Source organism: Podarcis cretensis (genome assembly GCF_951804945.1).
Source record: "Podarcis cretensis genome assembly, chromosome: 5".
Classification (NCBI taxonomy): Eukaryota; Metazoa; Chordata; class Lepidosauria; order Squamata; family Lacertidae; genus Podarcis; species Podarcis cretensis.
The window spans coordinates 27,567,554-27,587,651 of record NC_137174.1 but is presented as its reverse complement, the minus strand read 5'-3'; the positions used below and the strand labels follow the sequence as shown (position 1 = coordinate 27,587,651).

At 45.9% G+C, this 20,098-nt stretch overlaps 1 protein-coding gene across 3 annotated transcripts in view; it reads right to left on the bottom strand.

The window, feature by feature from the left end:
- The window catches only part of ARID5B (AT-rich interaction domain 5B), a 187,535-nt gene extending 175,080 nt beyond the window's left edge, over positions 1-12,455 (bottom strand). The window contains exons 1-2 of one of the 3 annotated variants that reach the window (XM_079975579.1): positions 12,435-12,455; positions 10,195-10,449 (exon numbers count right to left, since the gene is read on the bottom strand). Coding sequence is in view for 2 of the 3 variants with exons in the window: in XM_079975578.1 (XP_079831704.1) it covers positions 10,195-10,449; positions 10,901-10,921 (276 nt within the window). In the remaining variant the exon portion in view is untranslated. Of the gene's footprint in view, positions 1-10,194; positions 10,450-10,900; positions 11,399-12,434 lie in introns of those variants that run through there. The other 2 variants (XM_079975578.1, XM_079975577.1) reach the window with 2 other exon arrangements.
- Between the last annotated feature and the right edge of the window lie 7,643 nt (positions 12,456-20,098).

The following is a 20,098-nucleotide window of genomic DNA, read 5'->3' as shown; positions in this document are numbered from 1 at the left end:
ATTGGCGTATTTTGCCCTCCCACCCCCAAAAAAGTAGTTATTTTACAAATGAGAGGACAAAAAAGGAGGAATTTATATCACTCTCAGAAATCCCAATTATTTAAGATGCCAAAATAATTTTAAAGTGTGTATTTTCCCCCACTCCCTTCTCCCAGCTTATTAACACCTTTTTATATCTCCTTACAGGTGCAGGGAATCTGAGCACTCTTTTGCCTAACATGGCCAGGCCCCATCACTCCAGGAACTTTACTCCACAGTCTGGCTCACTGCCAACATCAGAGCTTGGCTGGGAAATTGCCTGAAGTAACAGAGCACAGGGAGGTGAGATGAGGGGGGTGGCTCTGTTCATAGGTATACAGGAAGATGTCTTATACCAAATCACATCCTTGGTCCATCTACCCCGGTATCGCCTCTCCAGTGGGGCAGGGAATATTTTTTTCATGGGTAATTGTTTAGAGCAGCAGTACTAAGTATTGTGGGCCCCCTGTTTTTCAAAAGCCAAGCTTTGGACACCCCTCGTTTTGAAAATGTTGATAAGTTTTCATTATGTGAATAGGGCCACGGAACCCTGAGTGGGTTACGTGGACCCCCCTGGAGCCCACAGACCACCAATTGGAAGCCAGTGGTCTAGAGCAGTGTTTCTCAGCCGTGGGTCCTCAGCTGTTGTTGGGACTACAATTCCCATCATCCCTAGATAGCAGGACCAGTGGTCAGGGGTGATGGGAGTTGTAGTGGTTCTCAAACTTTTTCCTCTGGACTACAGTTTCAGAATAAAAAATTGCTCATGCCACCCCAATTTTATTTATTTATAAGAAACACACTGGAAAACAAACAGAAACAACTCCTAGCAGTGCTTGATTTATAACAGAACACGACTACTTTATAATAAGATCATGGGGCATGATCATGAAAGTATACAACAATGCAGCTACAGAAGAACATGAATCATTCCCAAAATATAATTCTAAATGAGCCTCTTACATATGTACCTTAGGAACGTAAACAAACTTAATAAGAGGTATGGGCTTGCTTTGGCCAGGGTAATCTCATTTATATTAGGTCTAATTTGAGACTAACAAACTCTCATCTCCTCATTAACACAAAGAAGCCTTTATCTTTTCTGACGTTTCACATTTGTCAGAGTTGAAAAATCCCCGCTCACAACAATATGTCGTGTGGAACTGCAGAAGAACAGCCAATGCTATACTCTGTTCGAACAGCAATTCTGAACCACAACTAGGATTGTCCTCGGTATCCCATGATGCTCTTGCTCTCATTGAAAAAAATGTATCTATCCATATTCTGCGAATAAAATAAATAAATAATAGGCTAAACTACACTGAAATGTTTAAATGTTTCTTTGATTGTCCTTGAATCTTGGCGCCACATTTGCCATCCTCTCCTGCCACACCAGTGTGGCACATCACACCCTTGGAGAAGCGCTGCTCTAGGATTTCAGAGAAGAGCTTTTCACTGCCCCCTCCCAGAAAACATGTTGGCTACAGCCCTGCTTCCACATTTTAAGTTAGCACTACTGGTCCAACACTGCAGTCACTGCCAGCATCCTCTTGAGCTACTGACAACATTGCAATGATGAAGTAGGAAATGCCACTTGTACTACTAATCGAATATACACCTGTCTCTGTAGTGTTAAAGCCCAATTGGCTTTAGTGGGGGCGGGGGGACACACACACAGGATACAAAGAAAAGGCATTTAAATCAAGCATTTAAGGTTGCTCTAAGAGTTTTGGGCATTATGTCAAATGCTGATGAATGCCCCAACAAGCACTTTCAGGGTTCGATTTCTCCAGAACCCTTACCTGTGAACAACCATTGCTCCCCTTAGGAAGAGTAAATACCCTAAATTAAGACACCTAAGAGGCTGAACCAGAATATGCTTTCTCCTTCCTAAGCATTTTGTACATGTGTTAATATTAGGAATCACAAAATCTATACGCGCTTTAGCCTCCTGAGCAATTCAGTAAGTATGATTAAGGGATAAAGTAGCACAGGAACAAACACACACACACAGCCAATTTATCTCACTTGTGCTTAGGAATATACTACTGTGTAACTAAGCAACTAAAAATAAAGTATAGCCTAATTAATTCGCCCCTATGCTTATTTAAAACACTCAATTAGAACTTTTTTTTGAAAAAAAGAAAAAACCCATCTTGCTCAGTATCTTAATATGCTTGAGGGTGTAGCATGTAAAAGCTTTTTATTCTCCAAAGACAAGAGTTTAATGTTTGCGTCACTGATCAGATTGGGAACAGCAACTGCAAAAAAGCCTAAAAAAATACTGGCTGCAATCAGAGGCGTACCTAGGGCTTGGTGAAATCGGTCCCCACCAGGGGTGCAAATAATGCTACTAATCCTTTTGAATCTCTGTGGTAAGATGGGGAATCACAGAATTGCAGAGTTGGAAGGGGGCACAATGGTCATCGAGCCCAACCCCCCAATATGGTAATATTTTGCCCTTCCTTGGGTTCAAACCCATGACCCTAATATTCAGAGTCTCATGCTCTACCAACTGAGCTATCTCAGGACTAAGCTGCGGCCCTCCAGAGGGTATTGGTTTGCGACTCCTATCATGGATGACCAACGGTCAGGAAAGATGGGAGTAGGAGTCCAATAACCTCTGGAGGGCCACAGCTTCCTCATCCATGTACCTGAGGCAAAGCTTCAATGAGTGATTATGCAATTATCAATTTCAGGAACAGCTCACGATAAATGTCAAACGTGCATCTCTAATGCTGCAATTACAGGTCTGCCTGATTTGTAAATGTGAATTAATTCAATCATGCACGTATGGGAAATGGGTGCTACATTAGCATGATCCCCTGCCCGTCCCCATCATGCTTTAATAAGTGGAATATGCATGCCTGAAAGGTGTTGCCATTGCTGAGGGTAGCAGAAGAGAAAGGACACACCCTTTGGAAGTCTACAGGAGGGCCTCAAATCAAGCCAAGGGTGTAAAAAGTCTAATTACAGTGGTACCTCGGGTTAAGTACTTAATTCGTTCCGGAGGTCTGTTCTTATCCTGAAGCACCACTTTAGCTAATGGGGCCTCCTGCTGCCGCCGCGCTGCCGGAGCACGATTTCTGTTCTCATCCTGAAGCAAAGTTCTTAACCCGAGGTACTATTTCTGGGTTAGCGGAGTCTGTAACCTGAAGCGTCTGTAACCTGAAATGTATGTAACCTGAGGTACCACTCTGTACCTTTTAAAAACTCAAAATTCCCACATGGGGAGAATGGCACAATTTCCCTCTAAACACAGCAAAAAAGTAACTGGGTCTAACAAAAGTCCATAATACAGTGGTACCTCAGGTTATATACGCTTCAGGTTACAGATGCTTCAGGTTACAGACTCCGCTAACCCAGAAATAGTGCTTCAGGTTAAGAACTTTGCTTCAGGATGAGAACAGAAATCATGTTCCGGCGGCGCAGCAACAGCAGGAGGCCCCATTAGCTAAAGTGGTGCTTCAGGTTAAGAACAGTTTCAGGTTATGAACAGACCTCCGGAATGAATAAAGTACTTAACCCGAGGTACCACTGTACAGTATCTGGCTATAAATCCAATAACATTATTTATGGAATGCTTTTGGCAGTTCAAAGCATTTCAGCTCAGAAGACTCATCATCTCAGTAATTCCTATAACCAGCTTGTAAAGTTTGTCAGAATTCTTACTTCAAATTGCAGATTGGATAGAAGGGCTGAAATTTCTGTGTGACACCCAGAGGGGGTTTTTTTTTAGCTCCTACTCATAGCTGCAACCCTACACCAGCTCTCACCTAGCCTAGTGTTCACTGTCCAGACCAGTAGCTGCTCTCCCACATCTCAGCTGGATGTCATTCCTAGCTCTGCTTTGAGAGATGCCAGAAATTAAACCTGGGACTTGGATGAAGGTATGCACTCTGCAAAATGAATGACCTATGAGTCACACACACACACACACACACACACACACACACACACACATATGACTGTAACAAAATGCACATGTAAACAACAGATTTGAGGCTGCCATTCAACATATAACTGGGACTAAGTCCAATTGGAACTGAATAGGAATTACTTTTGAGCAGACATTAATAGAATTCTGCTGTTGGACCACCATTTTTACTCTAAATTCAACACACACCATCTGTGGTGAGCTCATCCTCTGCAAGAAATGGGTCTTATTCTGTCATGATGAACTCAAAGTACAATTCCCTTCCAAATCCACTCCACTTTCAGTGCAATCCTATACATGTCTACTCAGAAGTAAATCCCCTTGAGTTCACTTACTCCAAGTAAGTGGGTAGAGGACTATGATCTGAAGTCTATCAGTAAAAAAGGAAATGGGGCGAAAGTGGAGCTCCAGGAATAAGCTACTGTTATCCGTTGTTGGTATTCATAAGATGCATAACTAAGGCTGCAATTCCATATCATTTTACTGAATCCCATTGAATTCAGTGGGGCTTACTTCAGAGTAGGGTTGTGCTGTTCAGCCAGTAAAACTGTAGTCCTACTGATGTGAAGTTGAAATAGTGTTGCCTTTCTTAATGATTTGCTTAAGTGAATTCGTGGAATTACATTACATATCAGCTGGGCATGAAGCAATACTTAAAAGTTAGTCTCAAAATGCAAATATTAACTCAAAGGAATTCCTGAGAAGCTAGGCAAGTCAGGTATCAAGATCATGGAGATAAAAATGTCTAGAATTAAACTGCAAACCTTGGCATACTTAGCTGCGAGTAAGCTTCGCTGAATGCAATGGGGCTTACTTTTGAGCAAATATCCACAGGATAGTGCTGCTAGGCTCCCACACACATGTGACATGTAGCTAGGCCCTTCCCACTCTCATACCTTAAAGTTTAGTATATTTTCACTAGATCTGAGCCTTTTCTAGCTTCACAAGTTAAACTGGTTACCTATAAACACAGAGGGGTTGAGAGGGATTGCACAATAGGAGTTGCCAGTGTTTGCACCCAACTCTGATCAAATCAAACCAAACACACAGCGGTCCATTGAAACATGTCATCAAAAGCAGCGTACTAAGGCTACAAGGCTACACGTAATTATCTGGAAACAGGCCACATTGTACACACTGGAAACTTACATCTGAATAAATATGCACAGGATCGGGGTACAAGCCTATGTGTACAGTACATACTATGATTTCTGTCCTACTGAACTTAGGGGAATTTACTTCTCAGTAAACAAGCATGTGATCTGACTGTCAGGGGGGCAGTTCACACAGCATGCCATTTCCTACCCAAACCCCACTGCAGTTTTGTCCTGTACTGTAAAAAAAAAAAAGTACACATCTATTTCACCATGCACACACATGGCAGAACAGAAAAACCACGTGCCTTTCACAACCCACATGTGAGATTGACAGACACTGTTCTCTTCAGAACTGCTTTCTGTAAATGAATAGCACAAAGTAGTCTGGATACACACACACTTTGAGACCTCATCCTATAAAACAGATGCAGCTTGGATATTACCAATCCGATAAATTCATAAATAACCACTTGCAGTTCTCAGCAGACATGCAATACACATGCATGCACACATGTGACTATCATTCGATCTCATAAGAAGCTGATCACCAGCCTGTGATAAGATCCAGTGCTCTGCTAAACATTGGTTTTGCTCAGAGCAAGTGCCTCTGTTGACCTTTGACCTCACAAAAAACCCGCTGACACCATAGATTTACAATCCACATAATGAAAAGCGGGGGGGGGGGGGCAGCTCGACCACATTTTATCCACTGTGCTTAACATATAATTATATTTTGCCACACACTTCTTTCCCTAAGCCCTGTCTGTTGCTTTCTCTCTAAATTATACCAAGCGCAATTCTTCCATGTCCAGGACGCAGACATACAAAGGGTTACATGAGACTTTGTTAAAAACGGCCTCATCTCTCAGCTTCAGAAATAGCTGTTGATGTCATTTACATAAAAGAATTATTACTGTGGTTAAGTTACTTGAAATAACTGCTCTCTGTACCGAGAAAGAATGCTGAAATGTTTCCCTTAAGAAAGAAACTGCCAATCAGCAAGCTTTTTCTTTTCTTTTTCGTAGTTGTCTCTGCTGAACATTCACGAATGGAATTTTATCATCTAAAACAATTTAAAATAAATGATTTTTTTATTTAAAAAATCATTTCGGTGTCTATAAACAAGTTAATAGAGTAAGTGAAAACAAAGTACAGTTCTTAATGGGAGTGTTATGTTGCCCTCTCTAGGCCTTGGCTCTAAGTACACGTTTCTATAGGCTCCTTGCCAAACAAGTATCAGTGTGTGCAGTTGCTGTTTCTGCTGCTGCTACTCTGCTAATGAATGACTAACTGAGGCCAGCGGGGAAAAATTACATCACTGGGGTGTAAAACTGAACCACATCAGGAAAATTTTCTATACCTGCTTCACATACAAGTCGTAAGCATTCCATGCGAGGCATTTGCATGCATCATCTCAAGGTGTGTTATTATCTCCATAAAAAATGATTTTCTCATACGGCTGAATAATTCAGAGACGCCTCAGTCAAGGGCCCCTAATGAAATATACCCAGTATAATCATACAGCTAATTGCTAGCAGTTTGCATTTACTTATTTATTTTTTAAAAAAACCTGAAATCATGCATAATATTAGGAATGCAGATGCAGATGAGAATCCCTGAATCAAAAGAACACTCTGGCTTGTAATGGTCGGATTAATTTCCTCTGATGTTCATACCACAGTAACATGAGATGGTCATTAAGGCATATTAAAATGATTTGTGGCCCATCCCCCACCCTTCCCAAACCCTTCCATATATACACTCTCACTCTGTGTGTGTGTGTGTGTACATATATTCACTGCACAAGATCTCAAAATACATTTTTAAATCCTTTCAGTCACACAGCCCTGTTATACACACATTTACACCTCTCAATACTGCTTACTCCTAAGTATGTCTGCTTAGGAGTGTGCCCCTATTATCCTTTGGAAAGTTACTGGTATAGACTACATTCCTCAAGTTATGTGTTGAAAAGGACAGTCTTAGAGTTGATTCCAGACTCAATTTGGCTTAGACTCACTGGAAACAATGGGACACACAATTTCTCATGAGTCACTTAACCCACATTGTACTGTAAGCATGACTAAGTCCCAACATGGTTTACTCAGAAGTAAAAAGGTAAAGGTAAAGGTACCCCTGCCCGTACGGGCCAGTCTTGACAGACTCTGGGGTTGTGCGCCCATCTCACTTAAGAGGCCAGGGGCCAGCGCTGTCCGGAGACACTTCCGGGTCACGTGGCCAGTGTGACATCGCTGCTCTGGCGAGCCAGAGCCGCACACGGAAACGCCGTTTACCTTCCTGCTGGTAAGCGGTCCCTATTTATCTACTTGCACCCGGAGGTGCTTTCGAACTGCTAGGTTGGCAGGCGCTGGGACCGAGCAGCGGGAGCGCACCCCGCCGCAGGGATTCGAACCGCCGACCTTTCGATCGGCAAGTCCTAGGCGCTGAGGCTTTAACCCACAGCGCCACCTGCGTCCCGAAGTAAGTCCTACTGAATTCAATGGAACTTAACCCCAAGTAAGTGGGGTTAGGAATCCAGCCTACACCTGGATTCAGCCCACTGAAAAAAGGGGGTTATTCAGCAATTCATAAAGAACAGCCTGTAGCCCAAATTGTGCTTGTGCCCAGCTGAACCCAGATGGATTAATTTCTGAGAATATGTGCAGAATTGCCCTGCAGTTCCTCACTGAACCAAGTGGCACTTTCTTCGGAATCAGGCTGGCACTCAAATGCCTATGTATAAATATTTCTAAGTTTTCAATAGATGTGTTAAATTTAAAACAATTCAATAACATTTCCAATGGTTTCCTGTCTGGTTTAGTGGCCTATTATTCTTGTAGTCTTTTCAAGGGGAAGCAGGGAGGGAGGGAGGGAGGGAGAGAGAGAGAGAGGATATTTAATCCTTCCCCTTTCCAGATCACAGACCATGTTGAAGTAATAAATTTGAAAAGCAAATAATAAGTACTAGTGAAAAGAGGAGGGGGGAGGAGAGACAGCTGCACGGGAAAGTTGAAGGGTGGGGGGAAGCCATGAGATGCCTGCAAAGGGGGGTCAACCTGGACAGGGTTTCTGGAGTCCTAACCATTCTTGCCCCTCCAACAACTTTTCCATATTCCTAAATGTCAATTCAAGAAAGGGCGTGGGGGGGGAGAGAGAGGGTGCCGATCAATCAAAAATGCACATTTAGAGTACAGGACTAAAGCACTCTGTAGGCTGGGGGGGGATGTTAAATGGTCGTAACGTGGCCCCTCACACAAGAAATTAAAGAAGGCATAATCCAAAAGGAGTCTTGATCGCGGAGCTGCTATGGGGGAGAGAGGAGAGACTGTAGGGGGGGGGGAGTGGAACTACAATTAACTCCATCAGACTATCGATTGTTGAAGGAACTGGCAGCTCGGCTTGTAAAGGAGGGCGGCGGCGGCGGCGGCGGCGACGTGGGTTGGGGGGGTCAGCATCGTGGACGTGAGGCAAGAGCTGCAAGCAAGCAGGCCGGCTCGGCCGGTTGTTGCCCCTCACCCCCCCCCCGCGCCTGCAAGGAGCCTCACATCTGGCTATTGTTATTATTCTGATGATGATGCGCCTTTGCAAATGCTCCCACCTCTCTCTCTCCGCATAAACACAGCGCCGCTCTTCGCCGGCCCTTAAAATAGTTCCTCCTCAGGAACACAGCGCAGAGTCAGCTGACTCGAGTAGCCAGCGGAATTGCGGGCATACATGAAATTACAGATCTGGAAGAATACAGTGTGAATGCGAGCCAGCAGCGCCGCCGCCTCCCTCCCTCCCTCTCTCTCTCCCGAGCCGCCTCCCGCAGGCGATCGGAACGTCTCCACTCTCTCTCTCCCCCCCCCCCCCCGTCTCCGTTTTCCCTTTTGGACTGCACCCGGGCACTTTCTCGGGTCTCAAAGTTTATTGGCTGCAGCCTGACAAGGTAGTCCACACGCGCAAAACCAAAGCCAGTCCCCGAAACACACACACACGCCACACCTCTGCTTACTCGAAAGTAAGTCCGCGATCTTGCACCCAAGCTAGTCTGGGGAGGGAGCTGCAAACCCCCCACCCCACCCAAGGAGAGGGTGCCTGATCCCGGCGTGGTTGGCTTGGAAGCAAGTCCCGCGCAGCCCGAGTTTACTCGGAAGTAAGTTCAACTGTGTTCAATGGGGCTTCCAACGAAACGTGCATGGGGATCTCAGCCTTACGAGAGAAGCCTCATTCAGACATCTGTACTACCCCCCCGCCGCAACGTACTCCTACCCCGCGCCACGCTTTTTCTGGAAAATGTCCACTTTTTATAGTAATTGTGTTAAGCCAGTACATTGAGGCAGGCATAATAACAATCATGACCGGGGAAAGCAAAGCGGGGCTCGCTGTTAATGCTTAACGTGTTTGTGCTGGTTACTGCACACCGGAGCGCTTTGAAATCCGCCCAGGCAGCTCTGCAAGTTATTTGAATGTATTATTTCCAGTACCTGTCATTTATCACTTTATTCAACACGTCTTTGCCAGCGAAATCGCTTTTGATCTCACTCGCTGCCTCCATTTCGTAATTTCCGCCTTCTTTCCAACATATCAAAAATACTTGAAGACCAAAAAAAAAAAACACACCAAACCCACACATACACACCCTAAAAAAGAAGAACGGGGGGGGGGGAGGAACGAAACCCTTCCGAGGTGTACAATGTTTAAATTCACTTTGCGGGGGGTGAGGTGTAGACACCCCCAAATACAAGCAACGAAGGGGAATCAGCAAGCATGTGACGAGGACGCTTCGACAGCAGCGTTAGAGGAAGGGGGGGAGAGGAGGAGGAGGTGATGTAAGTAAAGATCACCTTCAACACAGAGGCAACCAAGTTATTGGGCTGCTTGCTTTAAAATATGAACATTCTGCGCAGTCCTCCTTTCTACAGATGACAGGCAAAGTCTGGCAGCAGCCACCCGCTGCAGCCCTTCCTTAATGGCACAAGCCCTTAAAAAAAACCAGAAGCTCACGTTGCCGGCAGAAAGGAACATTTCAACCCTGTCCTTTAATAAACATTACAAGCAAGGGAGGGGGGAGGCGGAAAAGAGAACACAGAGACACACACACACACACAATGACACAGGCACACACACACACACCGAGAGAGAGAAACGTATGTTTACTACCTCGCCATGGTCACTGTTTCTGCCTTGGGGAGTATCTTCTGGTAGAAAATAAAGTTTGGAGCTGGATAAAAGTTGCCTGGAACTCCTTTCTTCCCACAGCAGCTGTAGCTCCGCTATGCAAATCGGATCCTCTGGCTTACATCTTACAAAGAAAAAATCGCCAAGGGACAAAATTCTTGGTCTGCCTTCAAGGTGGAACTGAAAAGCCTTGTAGAAAATGTACGGTCCGTGTAAACCACACGGAGATCCGACCCACTGGAAGGAATAAACAAGGGGTGGAGGAGGATGGGGGGGGGGGGGAGGAGAGAGAAAAATAATAATAATCAGCAATCGCAGATCAATTCATTTAAAACACACACACACAGCCAGTTCTGATCAGAACATACTGGAGAAAGACATTCATAAATCAAACACATGCTAAGAAATAATATCACAACCTCTAAGATGAGGAGGGGATTTGTTGAGGAGCCAGGCTGGTTTTCCTCCGAAGGGGGCAAAAAATCCGATCACAGTCACCATTATAATAATCTGTGTGTCTCAGTCTATATGATCAGCAAAGGCTTTTTTTTTTTTAAAGAGGGGGTGGAATGGTAATTACAGGGGAAAAGTTCTTGGAAAGTTTGGGGGAGGTGAAGGTGGGTGTCTAGGGGATCCGGGGTGCCGGGATCTGGGGTGTAGAGGCGAAGAAGAGAGGAGAACCGAATACCTGAACTGAATTGGGCTCCATCTCGACGTTCTGAATTGATTGAACTCAACATTCTCTCCAAACTTGTTGGCTTGAATGGATTGCATCAGGTCCTGGCAGGGAAAAGCGATCTCTCGCAGCAGCCGGCCCCGAGCCTCAATATAAAACGCAAACCTTACACCCCCGGTTCGCCCAAAATATCCAAAAATCCCGCCGAGAGATGGTCACGACCCCCAATTTCCAAACCACGTAGAAAACAAGGGGCTTATAGCCCGGCTGCTACCGATCTGCACAGGTAATACCGGTCAATGCATAACCCAACCGCAGCTAAGAAGCCAATGGGTCCTGGCAAATTCGGGGTCTCGGGCGCTTTTAAAAATCTTGCAGCGCCCGAATCTCTGCAGAAACAGGATCGTATTCCCCCGGAGCCCCCGAAGTGCCAGACAAAAGGACCGTTCCATTTTTGCCGGGCGGAAAGGCGGTCTAATTGAGCTGCTCATCTGACAGGACCTGCTTGTATATGTCTAATATAAAGAACATTTCCTGCAGAGAGTCAGAGGCGCTGTTCTTCTTTCTAATTCTCTTTAACAGATTTGCTTTTATTAGACATGTAGATTTGTTTGATAGTTAGATTACGTTCCCGTACTGCCATATTCCCCCCCACCCACCCCAAGAAACTCTTGATCGGGTTAGAATAGATGCCTGGTGCTAGTATTTTAACGTGGGGACGGGGGCGAGAGAGCGAGAGCTGGGGGGAGAAAGTGGGTTATCGATTATATAAACATATAAATATTAATGCATTTGTTCTCTTTTGCAAAAGAGAGGGTTCGAGGGGGGGGGAGGAGGAGGAGCGGTGAGCGAAGGCTCCCAGAAGCACCCCCGATCACGGGATCTTGCGAGCGATATTGAGCAGGCAGCGAGCTATGATTGCATTTATTAAGAGGACAGAACAATAAACGCGGCATGATAAATCAATATGTGGGGACCGCTCGGCCCGGGGCTCCGCCTGATCGGCGTGTGTACATTCTTCCGATTTTCGAAGTACACGCACACACTCGCATCCCAGTTACGTGTTTACAATGCAGATCTCCGGCAAGGGCGCGCTCAAATACTAATGTGTTTATATAACCAAGCGATACGGGAATACAGAGTTTTAAAGTGGCAGAGAATGCAGATTTCTCTCTCTCTCTCTCTCTCTCTCTCTCTCAGTAATAGTTCGAGGGGGAGAAGGAGGGAGGGCCAACCATTTGGAAACTCGTTCCATGTATCCCGAAATTAAAATTAGTAGCCGGGGCTCGGGGAGGGAGCGCGCGCACACGCGCGCACACACACACACACACACACACACACACACAAGACAATCAGCTGCTTGTAATAGAGGTATTTATTTGCTTGATTGTTCCGGAGCTCTGCAAAGCAGCGTCCCTAAAAGGAAACTTGGAAGCCACAGAACCAGGGTGCGAGGGGTGGGGTGGAACGCGGGATAGAGACCCGGGATAGCGAATGCAATCAAATAGCAATTTTTTTTTCAAAAAAACTAAGAAAAAAAACACACCACCAGCAGCAGCGATCTCTGATTTCCCACCAGCAGCCTATAGAAGGGAGGCGCTCCCCCCCCCCCACATCGCAGTGTTGATAGAAAATGGTGCATTCCTCTCTCTCTCCAGATTTTACACCGTTGGCACCAAAGCTAGCGTAGTTGATCTTCCAAAAAAAAAGGGGGGGGAGAAAGGGGGGATGAAATAAGCATGATGTACTATACGGGGAAATAAAGGTCTGTACAGTATGACAGTTGTAATCTGATCCGCGATAAAATTACAGGATGTCGAAATGACTGGCAAGCTATTTTTAACGCTTTCGCAACGTTTCACATCTAAGTCACAGCGCTGGGTTGAAACAGGATTAGTTTAATGAATATTATATTCACATGGATGAAATTAATACAGTCGGGGAGGCGATCGGAGTGGGGTGGGGGGCTCGCGAGATCGTGGGACGTGGATCTTCATTGATTTAAGAGGTTTACGGCGGATTCCTGCCCCCCCTTCCCCTCGCATACTCATTCCAGATCGCAATCCGAATTAGGGTAGTTAACCTTATCTAATCCACCCCCTCCTTTTTTTTTTTTTTAGGGCAGCAATAGAAAACAAGATCTCTTGCCTGTTCCCATACAGGGGAGGAGATAAAGGAGAGGGAGAGGGCGAGAACATGGCAGAGCTTCAAATTACAATAAGTAATAAAAAGTCCCCTTGCCAAAGAGCGGAGAGCTGTCGAAAACTATTTTAATAATTTAAAGGGCCAGTACAGCGCCGCCAAATACAGGCGATTTTAAAAAAGCAATATTTATATATTCCTTTTCCTCCTCCTCCTCCTCCCTCGCCGCCTTCTCAACTCGCTGCAGTTACGTTAATTGCCGGATTCACAAAGCAGTTGAGCCGGATTGCTCGCGTTTAAGCCGATATCACAGCCTCTTCCTAGACAGACACGCGTGTGGGTTTGAGCCAGACGTACATATCCCTGCACGGGATCGGGCTCTCAGCCTGCAATCCTGAACTGGTTTGTAGCCCGATCCCATGGCATGTTTTATTGGACATGAGATCCCGCAGAGTTCAATGGGTCTTAGTCTCCTAGAAGACGTTCAGTTCCAGGAGAAGTAGTTACGTGGAAGTAAGCGCTATTGAACCCCGGGGATTTACTTCTGAGTAAACGTTTCGAGATTGCGTTTCGCTGAATAACGCCTCCACCCACCGCCCTTTCGAAACCCGCCAAGTCAGAGAGCGATCCGTTTACTCGAGAGTAGCGCCATTGGGTCCAATGGGTCTACTCTAGAGTAAGCGAGGGAAGTGACCCTGCGGGCAGGAGCATTCAAAATCCCACCCCCCTCTTTGTGATTAATACATGGGTCGTCTTCAGTTTCTGCATTGTTCTGGTAAACATCTAAGCCGGGGGTTTTTAAGGAACTGGAATTGCAGAATATTAAAAAAACACACACCAAGATCGCATTGAAGATTGACTGAGTCAGTTTCCTGTATAAGCAGTGCCGCAGGAGCGGCGTATATGCAGGGAACTTCAAATTGTACAAGAGGGAACAAGCCCTCGAGCTATCCATGCATTGTTTATTATTATCATTATTACTATTATTCTTACTAAACATCCTGCCCCACCCCCACCCCTTCTTTCCATCGCAATAACGTTTTGCACGACAGAGGAAGCAACTTCCAGTCGGTAGAGCAAGAAAACCATAATCTCAGGGTCGCGGGTTCGAATCCCACTTTGGGCAAAAGATTTCTGCGTTGCAGCGGGTTGGACTGGATGACCCTTCGGATCCCTTCCAACTCCACAATTCTATAAGTCTAAATTGCAAGTTGCAATCCGAAAGTGACTGTGGCTAATTGCAAATCCTGTATGTATCATTGTCGGCCTGTTCTTAGAGGTAGAAGCAGGAGGTTTTGCGTCATCCTTAATAGGGAAAATAGAAAAATCTAACAGAATTTAGGGGGGGGGGAGGAAAGGAGAGAAAAGTTGCCCCCTGGTGTTAACAAGTGGCCACAGGGGGTGGGAATCTTTCAATCTCAGGAATAATCAAATTCCCAAGGACCCCCCTCCCCCGCGTTTAGGAAACTAGTCCCCCCCCGAATATATATATGTATTCTTCTCCCCCCACTTTTAGGGTGCGTGGCCTCTCCCTCCCCCCTCAATCGTGACGCCTGCGGCCGCCGCCGCCCCGCACCTATAAATTATCTCCCTCTACAAATACCCATGCAGAGAAAGTTTCAATTAAGATAAGTAGATTGTATTGAGAACTGTGTTCTTTGAAGTAATGTAGTTAATAGCCTGTTTGATTTCGGCTTGCGAGAGAGTAATAACGTTGCATTCAAGGCTCCATCAATCACCCCAGCAGATGTAAGGCTCCAGACACTGACGGGGAACAAGGGGAGGGGAGGAAAAGAGAGAGAGAGAGAGAGAGAGAGATGCCTCGTTCTCCGCCAGTGCAGGGCCTCACTCTGCTAATATCAAAATACTCATATCTGGGGCCACGAGGAAGGAAGGCTTGCAGCATTCAGGACGATTAAAGTGTGTTCTGCTTCGTTCAGACGACCTTTGGGGGTTTTGTGTTTGAATTTGAGGGTTCACACGTTACGAAGGTCTTGTGCTTCCTTACGTAATGTCTGAATATTGCAAACACGTGCACAGTCAGAGCAGCAAACTGGACGCTCAAAGAGAGAAGCAACTCCCGCTGAGTTACCGGCTTGCTCAAGAGCACCGAAGTTGCAATCCTAACCCCATTTCGCCCCACTGAATTTGGTAGGATTTATGCCCGGCTGGGAGGAAGCCCCACTGAATTTGATAGGACTTACTCCTGAGTCGGTATCGTTAGGCTTACGTTGCTCATTCCCCTCCTCAAGCACAGACCCGGGTTTGCCGTCACGTGTGAAAAGGCCTGAAGCCGCGCGAGAGTCCCAAAACACCTACACGCTTCATAATTTTCAAGAGATGAAACCAGCGCATAAATGGCGTTGGGGTTTTATTTCTTATCTCTCGTGTCGGCGGCGGCGCGGGGGGAGAGATGGAGGTGAGTTAACTCACCCTATAATGACTCCATTCATTAAGCTTCAGGTGCAACAATTACCTCGGTTCGGCAACCCTCGTTCCCCGTAATTTATTTATTTTTTCCATCGGCAAACTGAAGCAGGGTCCCTCCCCCCCCCCCGCCTTTTCTTCCCTGACCTGACTTCAATAATCCATGGTTTAGCTAGTACTTTAGTCAGCAAATTTATCGGCTAATTGCTACACACTACCGCAAGTGGCTCGACTCTGCAATTGCAGTCTCCCTTAAAAATAATAACTCCCCCCCCCCTTTATTGGGGCGTAAATTCCTTGATCACCGCCGGGAATGCAAGCAGGTTGGGAACTAGAGCGCTCGCTTCCTTTCTTTTAAAATAAACCTTTTTTAAAAAAGCTCTTGATAAGGAACGGCTTCAGGCAGCCCCCCCCACCCCCGTTGCAAGAGATCAGAAGAGAGAGGTCTGCAGCCTGCGATCTCTATCAACATGTCAGACACGTCATTGTGTACGATCGGGAGGAATAAAGCAAGGGGGGGGGGGCGGTGGAGTGACGCGCGAGGGATCCAGGGCCGTTTTGCAGATTTAATGTAGTGACAATAATAGCCTGTTTGCTGTGTGTGCAGAAGGAAGCGCTGTCCATTGTTTCCAAGGCGAGGAGTCTATTAACGAAGCTCGTTTTGCAACAGTAAAAAAAAAAAAAAAGATTTGAACCCCACCCAGCCCGTTTCCCACCCAATGAAAAGCAGATTTTGGAGAATAAAATGGGGGGGGGGGGAGAAACGTCACATCTCGATTATTCCTGGAGATCTATTTCCCTCCCTTCGCCGGCCTAATAATAATAATAATAATAATATAATGCTAAAGAACATTTCTGAAATGTCAGCCCTTATTCATTGTTATGGTCACCGCGGGGAGGGATGTGCGTAACGATCATTCAGCATTAACATAACCCAAGATCCAGCTGCGATTGCAGAAACAAGCAACAAGTCTGCTGATTCAGGGTCTCAGGTCATCACTTTTCCCCGCGACCTCTAGCGGCCAAAGCAGATTTAGCAGACTCAACCCCCCCTCTCCCCAGCTAAATGGTTTGTTGTTTTTAGCTTGCGTTCCCTGCGCGTTCGTGCGTGTGTGTGTGTGCGCGCGCCCCCGCCTTAAACACATTTTGAATAAATGACTGGCCTCAGTGAAATGAATGAAATGACCCTTTTCTCTCTCACTGTAGTAGATCCACAGTGTCTCTCATTTTTGAAGTGCTGTTAATCAGTCAGTAGAACACGAGGCTCTAAATCTCAGGGTCTTGGGCAAAAGATTCCTGCAGGGGGTTGGACTAGATCTGGGTCGGCAACCTAAGGCCCGTGGGCCAGATGCGGCCCAATCGCCTTCTCAATCCCGCTGGCGGATGGTCCGGGAATCAGTGTGTTTTTACACAAGTAGAATGTGCCCTTTTATTTAAAATGCATCTCTGGGTTATTTGTGGGGCATAGGAATAAGTTAGAGTTTTTCCCCCCAAAATACAGTGGATGCTCGGGTTGCGAACATGATGCACATTTGCAACCCGCAGTCTTCGCAACCCTCAGCAGCGTGTCTGCACACGCATCGGTTGTGATTCGGCGCTTCTGCACATGCACGACCGCCAAAACCCAGAAGTAACTCATTCCGGTACTTCCGGGTTTCGGCGGGTGCATAATCCGAAAAAACGCAAACTGAAGTGGCTGTAACCTGAGGTATGACTGTATAGTCCGGCCCACCACATGATCTCAGAGACGGTGGACCGGCCCATGGCTGAAAAAGGTTGCTGACCCCTGTACTAGATGACCCTAGTGGTTCCTTCCAAACTCTGATTCTATGATCTCACATTCTCCCCTGTAATGCAGGCTTGACACAATTTTACCCTATAGTATAAGGGTCAGGGGAAACGTGGAAAATATTGGGTTGGATTGAGCCGGTGTGGTGTAGTGGTCAGAAAGGATCTGGGAGCAGGGATGGACTTTGGTAATTGGCGCCCTGTGTGAGGACAACATTTGGTGTCCCCGCTAAATATTTCTTTTTAATTCCTTTTTAATGGATATTCTCCGTAGGCAACCATATGAATACAGGTATTATTAGTATTAGTATTATTTTGTGCCCCCTCATCTCAGCGTCCTGTGCAGAGGAATCTCCTGCACTGCCCTAGATCCAGCACTGCTGGTAGGCCAGAGTTCAAATCCCCCCTCAGCCATGAAGCTCACTGGGTGCCCTTGGGCCAGTCACTGTGTCTCAGCCTAACCCACCTCACAGGGTTGCTGTGAGGATAAAATGGAGAGGTGGAGGAGGACCATGTATGCAGCCTTGAGCTCCATGGAGGGAAACGATGGGATGCAAATACAATAGATGGATGTACCGATGGATGAAGGAATAAATGAAAATGGTAAAAAATGAAAATAAAACTAGCGAGTTCATGACAGAGGTGCAGTTGGAACCAGGGTTCTTCTTAATATCTCACTCAAATACCTCACTTGCTTAATACCTCACTTTCTGCTTTGTGGACCCCTTTGCCTACTACCTTTCACCTGCGCCCCGGTGGCCCCAGTGCTCATCAGTGCCGAGTGGCCACCATTTTGAATTCCTCACTATGCTCTGAAGTGACGGAAGGAGGCCTTGTGGGAATTTTAAAATGCTGGCTCATTTTGGGAGGGGGGCAGATACCATCATTTTAGGCAGACGCCAGTCTGGTAAGGGTTTCCAGAGGGTTAGAAGGTGTTCACAGGCTTTTCAGATGGCGTTCACACAATATACAATTTCATGTATATGCACGGTACCCAGGAACATAACCCCTGTGTAAGTGGGGAGTCTCTTGTGCTTGGTCAGCTGCAGAGCACATTGTAAACAGTGAGCATGGAAGACTATGAAATGCAGGATGTACTGGGAAGGACAATTATGTTATAAACGGTGACCATTTGCAAAATGGTGATAGTACAGGTATCCTGGCATTGGTACACTCACATGTAAAGTGATTTAATCACACAGAGAGACACACACATACACTTTTATCCTGAGTCATCATAAGGGATAGAAGTGACCTATTCATGAATTATAATGCAGTAGCTTCAGGTTGCACTCTCCCTTTGAAGTGCCTTTGTTTTGAGAGTGGCCATTGTTAAGATCAGTTACAGTGTGTCCTGGGAGCTTCCTTAAACGTTGCATAAAGACTGAATAAGAAATGCAGAAGGGCATTGCTGGCAGAAGATGCTGTGTATCAGATTGGAAGATGAGCAGGATGTGCATCCTGGTCTCCTGTAATATTCGGTGTTGCCAGAGCAGATCTGGGGACAGGGTTAGCATCTGGATCTGCCACAGGGTTTGGTCACTGGGAAATTCCCCATCCACATGTCCCCATGCTGGAAAAAAACCACCCCCTGTTTAGAATGCAAGAGGTTTACTGGGAGTGGGGAAGGAGGGGCAGTTGTGAAAACCTGTCCCATGTGTGGCTATTACTCCTGAAGTTCTACTGAGTTCAGTAGTGTGTTCACACTCGTGTAAGTGAGCAGAGGATTGCAGCCTTAATCATGAGGACAGTTCTCTGTTGGGCCCAATGAAACATTCCATGCCAGAGCATGGGAGCTAGTTTGTAGGGTCTAGTGAAACAACCTCCGCTACGTTTACGCAAACATTTACTTTGGTCTGGCAGTACAGATCCATGTGAGAAGCAGCACGGGAGCATTCGGCCAATGCTGTGTTCATTGAGATGCATACACATATAAGCAGAGGCTCATCTGGGCTCTATTGATCGGGCTGAATGTATATTTTGCTGCAGAGGAGAATTCCCATCTTCCCAAGGTCGTGTTGCATCTGATTGGAGCAGGATAAATACCATCATTTGGGAAGCGCATGTTTCCAGAATTGCCTCCCTTCTCCATCTGACTGATATTAAAATATGCCTAGGATTTGTCTCATTTTCAGAATGACCTTTCTAAGGCTTATTATACCCACTTACCTGAGAGTAAACTCCATCCAACCCAATGGGACTTACTTCCAAGCTGAGCTGTGTGCAGGAGAACTCCCCAAACCTAGAAATGTCTATCTCAGTTGTGCCTTGGCCTGCTCTGTGCGATGTTCAAATGCTGGCAGCTGGTATGATACAGATATCATGTCATGAGTTTCCAGGGAGAAAACTCAAAAACATCCCATTTTCCATAATTTTTATAGTAATTGTGATGTGTTACACGATGCACATGCCAAATCCCAGCTTTCTATGTATTGCAGAAGTACCTTCACAAACTGATAGCCCCGTCAGTGAGTGAGTCAGCGAGGCCCCAAAGACCCTCTATTTAGAGATATATGACACATTTCCTTGTGGCGCAAGGTGTGCACGTTTATCACACCCGTGCAGCCATTCACCCCTCTGTCTTATTGACCTTGGCAGATTTATTGGGATTGTATTTTCACACACTGATAAAACTATCTGTGAACAATTTGTACTGTCGGGCATAGAATGTTTTACATTTGCTTTTTGCTTTCTTTAGCATTAGGCACAAGTGGGTTGTGTCTGTTTGGCCTCCTTTTTACAAAAGGCAAACATACTTTCCTGCAAAGTGAATATGTTTCTCTCTGTTTTCCATTTTTCCAATCTTCAGTTCAGTTTTCCACATTTGCACACCAGTTTCCTTTAATATGTGTC